This window comes from Balaenoptera physalus, assembly GCF_965194825.1.
Source record: "Balaenoptera physalus genome assembly, chromosome: 11".
Lineage (NCBI taxonomy): Eukaryota > Metazoa > Chordata > Mammalia > Artiodactyla > Balaenopteridae > Balaenoptera > Balaenoptera physalus.
In genome coordinates, this window is record NC_138896.1 from 79,635,841 (window position 1) to 79,646,908 (window position 11,068).

The 11,068-nt window shown below is 51.2% G+C and overlaps 1 protein-coding gene across 6 annotated transcripts in view; it reads left to right on the forward strand.

The window, feature by feature from the left end:
- The window catches only part of FLNB (filamin B), a 137,955-nt gene extending 127,015 nt beyond the window's left edge, over nt 1–10,940 (forward strand). For all 6 annotated transcript variants that reach the window (XM_082412038.1, XM_082412039.1, XM_082412040.1 and 3 more), the window contains 4 exons: nt 2,312–2,488; nt 6,811–7,029; nt 8,181–8,384; nt 9,320–10,940. In XM_082412038.1, coding sequence (XP_082268164.1) covers nt 2,312–2,488; nt 6,811–7,029; nt 8,181–8,384; nt 9,320–9,507 — 788 coding nt within the window. In that variant the 3' untranslated portion in view covers nt 9,508–10,940. The remainder of the gene's footprint in view (nt 1–2,311; nt 2,489–6,810; nt 7,030–8,180; nt 8,385–9,319) is intronic.
- The last annotated feature ends 128 nt before the right edge of the window (nt 10,941–11,068 follow it).

Here is an 11,068-nt window from a genome sequence, read left to right on the forward strand (position 1 = left end):
TTAATAGCATGAGATTTCCTTGCTCGCTGCCTTGGTGTATGGAATTCTGTGATGTCAATCAACTTGAACGAGACCATTTTTCTAGTGAACGTGTATTCAGTGTCAGAGACTTGACAGGAAGGTAAGGCTGAGGAAGTCATGATTCCTGCCTTCAGAGAGGAGCACAGAGTCTAGTGAGGACCTAAAGTGTGAGCCAGAAAGGTGTAGTGCACGGGTGAGGACCCCAGCTGGTCACCAGCAGCACAGCAGAATCGAGAACCAAACGGTAAAGATGGTCAGGGCAGGAGAGGAAAAGGGTTTCTGCTTTGACAAGGCCAGAAGGACTTCTCTGAGGAGGTAACATTGAATATGGGCCCTGATGCATGAGGAAGAGCCCTGTGACCACTGCCCTTATTGAGCGTTTGCTGTGTACCCTGCTCTGCATGCAGTGAGGGTAGACACCTGGGACCTGGGTTGGCATTTAGACATCTTCCTCCCACTGGGCGGAACAAGAAAGGGCAGTGGGGAGCCTCAGAGGGAACAAATGTGTGGGCTGGGTGCCCTGGTCAGATAATGGTTTAAGTCTGACCACGTTATAGAGAATGTGTTGGTACATCTGAAGGGCAAGGTGGTAAGCCGATGCTCGCAGGGTGGTCCGTTTGAGAAAACAGTATTAATCAGCAGTGTTAGAAATGCAGAGGAAGGACTTGAGGTCAGAGAACTGTAACATTTGATGACCAATTGGCCATAGGGAATGAAAGTGAATTCAGAAAGGTTACATGTAGCTTGGTGATGGGGTAGAAAGATGATGATGCAGTTAACAAAACTCAGGACAGCAGCCATGGGTGAGCAAGGGTTGGTCACTGCCTTACAGAGTTTAATACTTTATTTTTTGAGAGGTTTTTAAGTGTCTCTGAGATATCCACGTGGGAACATTTAATAGATCTCTACTGCATTGGGATTTAGCCACCAAGTGAGATAGGGTGTCCTCAGCCCCAGGCAGTATTTGAAGCCCTAGCAGTGTCTGAGACCACCAGCCTGACACAGTTAGGATGCCGTTGGTGACAAATGACGGAACACCCATCTCAAGCCAATTCACGTAGTAAAGGGGGTCCATTACACACATGGCCCATCACAAGGGGGTCTGTTAATTCACATAAATGGAAAGTTCAAGATCTAAGATGGGTTTCAGCAACACTTTAATTCAGCCATTCAGGTACATTCTCCAAGGCCCCAAACATCTCTGCTCTTTCTTCTGATTTGTGGGCCTCATTCTGAAACTGGCCTTCCTCTTGGTGGCAAGGTGGCTGCAGCAGCACACAACACCAATCAAGAGAGACATTCTCTCCTCAAGATTCTTTCTCCAGAAGTCTTAGATGCTCCTTTTGCAGAGGTCTCCAGCAAACCTCCCCTCCTATCTCACTGAACACACATGCCTGTTCCTGAGTCCCTTCCTGTGTGGCTAAATGTCATATGCTAATTGACTTAGGCTTAGGGAAAGAGGGATTTCTCCCCCTGCTATCCCGCATTAATTTGACCCAGTCAAGGACCATACGTGGACATGGGGGTGGGATCAGTTTTCCCTGTAGCACACTGGCTTTCAGAGAGGAGGGGTGGGTGCCAGCTGGGGACTGATGGGGGGCGTGCAGTGTTGAAGGATATGGGTGGCAGCTCCATATGGAGAGAGTACAGAGGAGAAGAGAAGAGGATTTGGGTGGAGCTTTGAGCAACAGAAGTTCTGAAGGGGATGGAGGGTACAAGGAGCTAGGGAGAGGCTGAGAGACTGACTGGAGGAGAACAGACTCTGCATCCCAGCTGGGAGCACTTCAAGGAAGAAGGGGTGGTCAAGTGGTGCATGGTGGAAGGATATTCTGGGTGCCCATTTCAGTTTATAGATCATCTTACCACATGCTGTGACCCAAACACACAGTGAGAAACCTGGCCATTGCCCTGTGGGGCACTTGCTAGCTTGGAGCTTAATTAAGGAGCATTCGTCTCAGTTGGAACCATTTTTTTCCCCTGGCCAAGCAGAGAAACTGCGCCAGAAGTGAGCTTTTAATAAAGGAAGTGTTTTTCTGAGGCCAAAGCCACAGAGGATTAAACACAGAATTTGAGATTTGGATGCATTTCCCAAAGGGCTGTCTAGGTACAGACAAATAGGCCCATCTGGTTTTGATCACCAACATATTGGGTGCCAGGCTTGCAGTAGGGCCATTTCTTATTACTGAAGTGAGATCGGCCCTCTCAGGTTGGGCTCCTGTCCTTTATCCCCACCCACCTTGGTCGGGTCCACGGGCCCACTTTTACCCTGTGCCTTTGCTCGCTCTCCCAGATAAGTATGCTGTTCGCTTCATCCCCCACGAGAATGGTGTCCACACGATCGACGTCAAGTTCAACGGGAGCCACGTGGTTGGAAGTCCCTTCAAAGTACGAGTCGGGGAACCCGGACAAGCGGGGAACCCTGCCCTGGTGTCCGCCTACGGCTCGGGGCTCGAGGGGGGCACCACAGGTAACACACTGCCTCTGCCTCTTGTCTTGAACCGAGTTGTCCCCGGGGAAGAGCAGATGGAACTCTTCAAGCCCCCGGGAAGCCTGCCACCCTCTCTCCCCAGGGAAACTTCAGTAATGCACCCTTGGGAGGCTCTCACTTGACCTGCGGTAAATCCAGAGTGAGGGCTTGATGGCTTCGTTCTCACAGCTCATTACTGTTTGTTGTGCTGCAGCTGTCTTCCTTTGCCAGATTCTTTTAGGACCGGGACACTGATAGGGAAAACAACACAGCATCCTTTGTTTTGAGGGTTCCTTTGCCTGCACAGAGTTCATGATGCATGTAACGGGCCTCTGGGGAGGTCCCCTACCCACCAGCTCCTTTAGTGGACCCTGGCCTCCTAGAAACACGTTCAATCGGCAGTAAGACCTGTCACAGCCCGGCTCCTTTTTATTCTAATCCTAACGGGGGAGGAGAAAAGACTAAAACAGTCAAATTCTTTTTTAGTCGTTGCCACAGATGGAACACGTTTGATTGTGAAAAATACTGGCAGTGAGGAAGTATGTAAAGTTCCATCTTGCTTTCCTCTCTCCCTCCCTCTGGGTCCAGGAGGAAACACGGCTTAGCAGATCAGGGGAGGACCTTCCGAGTGTCTCTTTGTTGGTCTTCATTCTTGGTCACTTGGTTGCTTAGCTAGTCGGTTTGTTAAAAAGGTAGACATGGAGTTTTACTTTTATTTTATAGAAATAGTCTTAGTGCTATCGTTGTATTGTACAACTTGCTTTTGTCACTTGACATCTTAAGGAACTTCCCGTGTCAAAACCTACAGATGTACCTGCCTTGTAATGGCTGTAGTTAGTGTCTACACCGTGAATGTAGAGGTGGGCATCAGGGGTGTCCAGTGTGTCACTGTTACGGAAGGTGCCGGGGTGGGGAGCTTGTCCACTTACGCTTCATTGCAGGCGTGGACTCACTGGGACGCGGTTTGCGTCTGAGTGTTACTTTGGGGCCTCTTAGGAAGGATTCTTGAGTTCCTTATGTGTGCACATTTTGCTGTTAGTCTCCCCCCTACCCCACATGGTGAGTGGGACAGAGCAGACCCACCTCCCCGCAGGCAAGGGGATGAGTGGCCGTGGTTGCCTGGCATCCAGCCCTGTGGAGCGAGTGTCGTAAGGGGACGAGGGGCCCTGCCCGGGTGCAGGAGTGACTGACCGGCTGGTGCGCCACCCTGCGACTCTGGCCAAAGCAGTGGCCTCGGCAAAACCTCCCACAGGGTCTGCATGAGTACTTCTCATCTCCCCAGGCCCATCCTGTCCGGCTCCACACTGAACTCTGGGCCAGCAGCTTGCCCTTTGTAAAAGGCACAGTATTGTTTCACCCTAGGCAGTGTCCATTTTACAGATGAGCAAAGTGAGAACTCAGAAAGGTTGAGTCACTCCCCAAGCTTACTTAGCTTGGAGGGGGCAGAACCAGAACCAGTCCAGGTTCACAACCTCAAGGCCTGCTCACTTAACCCCTGAGTTTTGCTGCCTTCCTAAATGGCTGGCTCGCCCCGAGGCAGTGGCTACACCCCTGGCCTGCTTTGTGGTGTGTCCTACACAAGGACACCTATCTTCCCAGCTGCCCTGGAAGGTTCCCAGGCAGTAGTGCAGGCATTTGGCCCCTGACAAGCCATCCACCCTTGAAGCCCAGGTGGGGTCCTCCTGGCACTTGGAGCCCCAGCAGGCCCTGGTCCAGGCCCCGCAGCAGCCACTGAGGTCTCCTGTGCCGCCAGCAGCCACCTCATCCCCCTGCTGGGTCACACCTGCTGTGCCCAGGGCCTCTCATGCTTCCTGTTGGCTGTTCGCAAGCCTTCTCAGGAGCTCAGGTTTCAGGCTGTGCTTTGCCAGCACTGGATGCTGCTGAGGGAAGGAGCTGGTCTTGCAGGGAGACTTCCAGCCAGGCGGGAGAGGTACAGAACACGCCTGTTTCAAATCCTGTGTAAATATTGCTCTTGTCAAGGGGAAGGCGTCTTGTTTTTCTAGCCCTCCCGCTCCCAGGCCTTTTCCCAAATATCCATCCCAGGATTACACAGCTGCAGTGTGTGTGGAATGAAAAGGTGTCTCTGCCCGGCTGCTGGAGGGCCTGCATCCTGACCTTCGGAACAAAGCAAGCTTCCCTGTGTTTTTATGGGTGGGCTGGCTGTATCTCTTGGCTCAAGCTTTAAATGGTCAATTCTGCAGGTTTTAGAGCAGGGGAATGTGGAGAATTTGGGGTGGGACTCTCTGCTGCAGAAGGGCTGAGAAGGTCAGGAGTTAGACCAGGGAGTTCCAGACTCTCTGGCTGGAAGAGCCATTTTCCTGATGAAATGCCCCAGGAACCCCAGTGTGCACGAGATGTAAGGGGAGAGCCTCCTTCCCTCCCGTTACCCCTCAGCCACCTTGAAGATGGAGTAGGGCTGCGTTAAACATGCATTAAACTCACAGGAACTCATCTGTATATACACGGGGGTGCAGGGGAACACCGCCATGCCAGAGATGTCTGGGGTACTGATTCTAGCTGGAGGTGGTGGTGAGAGGGACTCCTGCATGTGGATTTTCTTTCTCCCATCTGCTCTCAGGCGAGTGCATTAGCTCCAGGTTAGACAGACCTTATGTTTAAACCCCAGTTCAGCCATTCCCCAGCTGTGTGTCTTGGGGTGAGTTATTTGACCTCACTGAGCCTCCACTTTGTTCCTGTAAAATGGGAATAATAAAGGAGCCCACCTGATAGGTTGTTCTTGTCCTGTAATTCCTTATTTCTCTTTTCCCACCTCATCTTCCTTTCTGGACCCTCACAATCAGGATGAACTGATGTTTCTTAGGAATGGAGCAATCCTGTCCTTTCCACTGCAGCCAGGTCTTTTCATCTTCACTTTAAAAGTATCTTTCCTTGCTGTCACTTGCAGCTGCTTCCTGGAAACGCTGCCCCTTGTTTGAATACCCCCTCCCTTTCCCCCCACGCGGCCTTGCTTCGGCAGCGGCTGAGTGAAGGGCTCCTGGGCTGCACAGTGTAGAGACAAGGTTGAGACAGTTGTGGAGGCAGGGTGAGGGGGTGGTGCTGGGACGGGAGCCTCGGGAGCTTTTCCAGAAACAGCTGGGTTGTGTTCAGGGTTGCATGATAGCAGCCCCTTTGTCTTATTGATAACCAGAACAGTAATTCTTTCTCCGGTCTCGGAGCTATAATTAAACCAAAATAGTTCCCAGCTGGGGCGGCGTCCAGGGCTCTAGAAGAAGCCCAGCCCCGCAGGATGCTATGCCGGGGATGCCCCGTAGAGGGCACTGTAGCGGGTGCGCAGCTGGTGACTGACCGCCTCTTCCCCCTCTGAACTGGAAAGGGGCCTGGGGGAGTGGGGCCTTTTTCAGGGCCTTGGGCTCAGGCGGGAATGCCACAGTGGTCATTGGTTGGCACTGTCTTTTGGCCCAGCTTTCCTTCTATCACGAGGGAGGATGTCTGTGCAGGAGGCCCCCATGGACCAGGCAGGCAAGAAGTGGGATGTCCTGGAGCTGCAGTTAGGACATCTGAGGCAGCCCCGCTGCCCATCCAGAGGCCAGGAGACGGGCCTGGGCTCTGAACCCCCTCAGACTTGCTTCAGTACCAGCTCTGCCACTTTCTCCTGTAGCTCTGACGGGCATGTGGTTGAACCTCCCTGAGCCTCAGTGTCGTTTGTTAAAGACGAATCACTGGGCATGTAAAATAATGGGCACAGGATCTGGAGCCAGAGTGGTGCAAGTGGTATTAGCAGGAGCTGCCGTTCTGGTCCTGTTCTTGTTTCTGGTATTCAAGGCAAAGCGGCAGGGCTGGCAGATCCTAGCGGCTACCCCGGTCTTCAGCGTGGTACCTGGGGCGAGGAGCCTGAGGACGAAGGAGGCGGCGCTGGGCTGCCTGGGCTTCTCCAAGTCCAGCCAGAGGAGAAAGGGAAGGTCAGAGGGGCCCACGCTTCCCCCACCCTTGGGGGCAGAGCTGGCCCTTGGGGGCTGAAGCAGCATTTCAGGCTCTCAGTGACGACTCGGGCTCCTCGCCCTCAGCCACGGCTCGTGCCCAGAGGAGAAAACAAGGCGGTGCGTGCTTGTGGACAGAATGTTGCCCACACTCCTGCCTGGGCCTTGGAAAGGGGTTACCATCCCCCAGGGCCTGAGGTTCTCTGTGCCAGCAGGTCAAAGCTAGTACTGGTGGGTTCCCGTGCCACCAAGGTGACCCCTCTGAGAGGGAACCTCCATGTGCCCCGCCACTGCTTCAGGGCCCCCAGAACGCTCCCCAAAGCACACGCTCCCCATCCCTCCAAACCTTCCACGTGATCTTTATTCCTGCTTCCTTTCTCCCAGGTATCCAGTCTGAATTTTTCATCAACACCACCCGAGCAGGGCCAGGGACATTGTCTGTCACCATTGAAGGCCCGTCCAAGGTTAAAATGGATTGCCAGGAAACCCCCGAAGGGTACAAAGTCATGTACACCCCCATGGCTCCTGGAAGCTACCTAATTGGCGTCAAATATGGCGGGCCCAACCACATCGTGGGCAGCCCGTTCAAGGCCAAGGTGACAGGTAACAACCACAAACACCTTTAAAGTTATTCTTCCCCCTGTGGAGGTGATCTTGTCAGATTATCAGCAGAGCTCTTCGATAGTAGAAACTGGATGATTTTAGATATGTTGAATCTGCTTTGAATCTTGAATGTAAAGAAATGGTAGGACATGTCAGAGTGACTGCATGTTCGAAAACTTGCAAAATAAGCAGGCAGAGTAGGGGTGTAGAAGTTGAGAAAGCACATTAGGTGGTTTTCTGTCTCAAACGGAAAAGAAGAAATGTTTACATATTTGAGATCTTACATATCTGTTTAGGTCAGGGCCTGAAAAATCCCCTCCTTTCTAACCTTCACTTTTAAAATAATCAAAAGGTTTTATTAAATTTCTAAAAATGTGCCTCCTTCAGAACACTGGAAAAAAATACCAAACAGTAAAAACCACCTCACAGCCCACCACCCAAGGTAACCACCATAAATAGTGTGGTGAATTCCTCCCACGTGTCTCTTTCTGCTTGGTTCACTGTCATATAAGTAGCATAGGTTCATTGCAGAAAATTTAATTAAAATTAAGTAAATTAAAAATTCAGATAGAAAAATCATCTTCTAGTATGCCGAGAGGGGAATTCCTTGGCAGTCCAGTGGTTAGGACTCAGCGCTTTCACAGCCGAGGGTGCAATTTCAGTCCCTGGTCAAGGACCTAGGATCCCACCAGCTCTGCCACACCACCCAAAAAAAAAAATATGCAGAGAGAATCATTTTTGATATTTTGTCAATGTCCTCCCACATGTTTACACTGCTTATACATAGAGTATTTTATATAAATGGAAAGATATCCATTCCATAGGGTGGCACGTGGTTATATTCCTGGAGGCACGTGCTTATTACCTGGAAGGATTTCCAGGTCAAGTCAGCCAAGGCCAGACTCTCCCATATACCCAGAAAGCCAGATCTTAGTTGTGTGGGGCAGGACCCCAGAACCCCATAGAAGACATTATAGGGGGTGAGATGGAAAAGTTGTGGCATTTAGATCCAGGTGTTGGGGGGTGTGAGGTAGGGGTGTGGTGGCTTTTGGATCCAGGTGCTGGGGAGCTGGGGCTCTCCTGGGGCTTCTGCATGGGGTACTTGCCTTGTCTGGCCAGTCATGCCTGCTTCTCTCCCTTCCATGTCCTAGGCCAGCGTCTGGTCAGCCCCGGCTCGGCCAACGAGACCTCATCCATCCTGGTGGAGTCAGTGACCAGGTCCTCCACGGAGACCTGCTACAGCGCCATCCCCAAGGCATCCTCAGATGCCAGCAAGGTGACCTCCAAGGGAGCGGGGCTCTCGAAGGCATTTGTGGGCCAGAAGAGCTCCTTCCTGGTGGACTGCAGCAAAGCCGGTAGGCAGCCTGGCCCTGCTCGGGGAATGGAGGGCATGGGCGACACCCTCTGTTCTGTGTACTTTGGTCTTTCCTGCTCTGGTCTGCAGTGCCCACCCACCCATGTAACCCAGACATTTGCAAGTAACAGTGTTCATTGCCCTGTTCTGCACTTAATAGTTTTAAATGATTTGCCTCTTCATTTTTTTCAAATGACCTCAAGGTACATAGGAAAGGTCGCATTATCCTCTTTGCATTGTATCAGTAACCTGGCCTCTTCTAGGTCACTAATTGCTGTAATTGCAATTTGAACTTGGGTATTTATTTGGGTGTCAATGTTAGTTGCCTGGGTTCTGGCATCTAGCACATCTGGGCTGGAAACCTGGCTTCACCACTTACTTATTTCTCCCTTCCTCTCGCCCTCCCTCCCTTTCTTCCTTCCTTCCTTAATTTCCAAAGCTTATTAGCCATGTAACCATGGGAAGGTTACTGAATCTTTTTCTAAAAGTCAGTTTCCTCTTCTCTAAAATGGGAATAATCATAGGACCTTCCTGAAGGTTCTCATGAGAATAAATGAGATCAGAGTAGCCAGCACTTACATAGCCTTTACTATGTGCTAAGGGCTTCACATACAATAACTCCTCTAAACCTCACAAGAAGCCCATGAGGTAGGTGCTAGTGTCATCCCCTGTTTACAGATGGGGAAGCTAAGGCAGAGAGAGGTGAAGTTCCATATCCAAGGTCACCCACCTAGGAAGTGGCAGGGCAGAGATTTGAACCCATAAGAGTCCTGCTCGTAATTGCTGCACTCTCCCGCCTCTCAGAGGTCCCCAGAATCATCAGAGAAGCGTAACAGGCAGTAACTGGTATCTTTCCTTTGGCTCCCACATCCCCCCCTCTTCCTCTGCCTTCTGGGATGCACCTTCATGGAGTAACCACCTTCCTCTGCCTCCCAGGTTCCAACATGCTGCTGATCGGGGTGCACGGGCCCACCACCCCCTGTGAAGAAGTCTCCATGAAGCACGTGGGCAACCAGCAATACAGTGTGACCTACATCGTCAAGGAGAAGGGGGATTACGTTCTGGCCGTGAAGTGGGGAGAGGAGCACATCCCTGGCAGCCCCTTCCATGTCACGGTGCCTTAAAACAGTTCTCATCAAGTCCTGGGAGGCGTTCTGGTGGTTGCTTTTGTTGCTTGTTTGTAACTCGTTTTATACAAAGTCCTTCAGCCCGTTTGTGGGTCTGAAACCCCATCCCAAAAACATTGCCGTTTTTTTTTAAGTACCTTCAGAAAGAAGTCCTAAACTTGACTCTTTAGGGACATGTTGGGGACTCAGGAAATGCAAATTTGTTCAGTAGGCCCAGCAAATTGGACCTCTTTTGGCACAGATCACCCCCTGCAGACAGAACAAGAACAGACAAGGCTGATATTTTTAAGAAATGAAATTGGCTAGTCAGTTTGCAAAACAAGACTGGGAGGAAGGGCAGGGAAAATGGGGACGCCTAGTTTATGTTGTCGTTTAGAAAAGAAGATGACCCTATCACGTAAGAAAAGGCCATTGGGTAACACCAGTTTTAACACTACCACCCCCCCCGCCCCCATCTCTCAAAGGGCAGAGTCTGAGGTGACAGACTGGCCGAAATGGCTTCTTGGTGCCTCTCCCCTCATCCTGCTACTTATTTCCCTGCAGAGTCATTGCATGTGACCATCTTGACAGCCATGTCTTTGCTTTTGTTTTCAAAGTCCGTTTCAGTTGCTGGGTCTGAGGAAATTCTGCAGTGGCAAGCAGCGCCCCCACTTGCCAAAGATCCCCCTTTTTTTTAACCAACACTAGCCCTTGTTCTTAACACACGCTCCAGCCATTTGTCTGTTTGATGAGTCTTACCAGCATGTCCAGAGGCACCGCAGGTGGGTCCACGTGTTAGCAGAGAGGCCTGTCACGCGACATAACACTCCACACTCACCCCCAGGCAGCCCCAGCGTGAACTTTTTCTGGAAGATAATTATAGAAGGAAACTCCTGCCAACCTTTGGCCTGAAAGTCAGGGAATGACAGGGGAGGGAAGGACAGCAGCTCATTGGTGGTCCTTTACCATTTGCAGAAATAATGAAAGCGTATTTGGCCCTGACCACATGGCACCCGAGGCTCTTTGGAAAGCAATAATAAGCAGGTGCAAAATTCCAAAAATGGGGGTATAAGGCATTTTGCATGCCTTCTTGCAGACCTGCTTTGGAATAAAGTGAAAGCACTCGGGGACTGCCTGACTGCAGGGCCCAGATGTGTAGTGTGGTCTGGGCAGGCAGCCCTTTCAGATTTGCTGCTTCGTCCTGAGGAGGTGGCCACTGTCATCTCGAGTGTGTCCATGGATGGGACAGGGTGAGGCAGGTGACCCTCCCCGAGGTGTAGCAGCTGAGGGTGAGCGTTGGCAAAGCCCACCTGTTAAGAACTGGAGTGGCCCGAAGCCTGATGTGAAAGGACTACAGGCTTCGTAAACCGGGATGTGGAAGCAAAACTGGAACCAAATGCCAACTGTAAATTGTATCTTATAACTTATTAAATACAATGTTTTCTCCATAAGCTCCCCAGGTGTTCTTGGATGGTGTCCTTTGGTAAATGGTTTGAGTCTCTGACCGGCTCTCCCAAACCCTGGCCGAAAGAACGCAGACTAAGCAACTTGTCTTAACAGGGAGCCTTGCCTCTTTTTT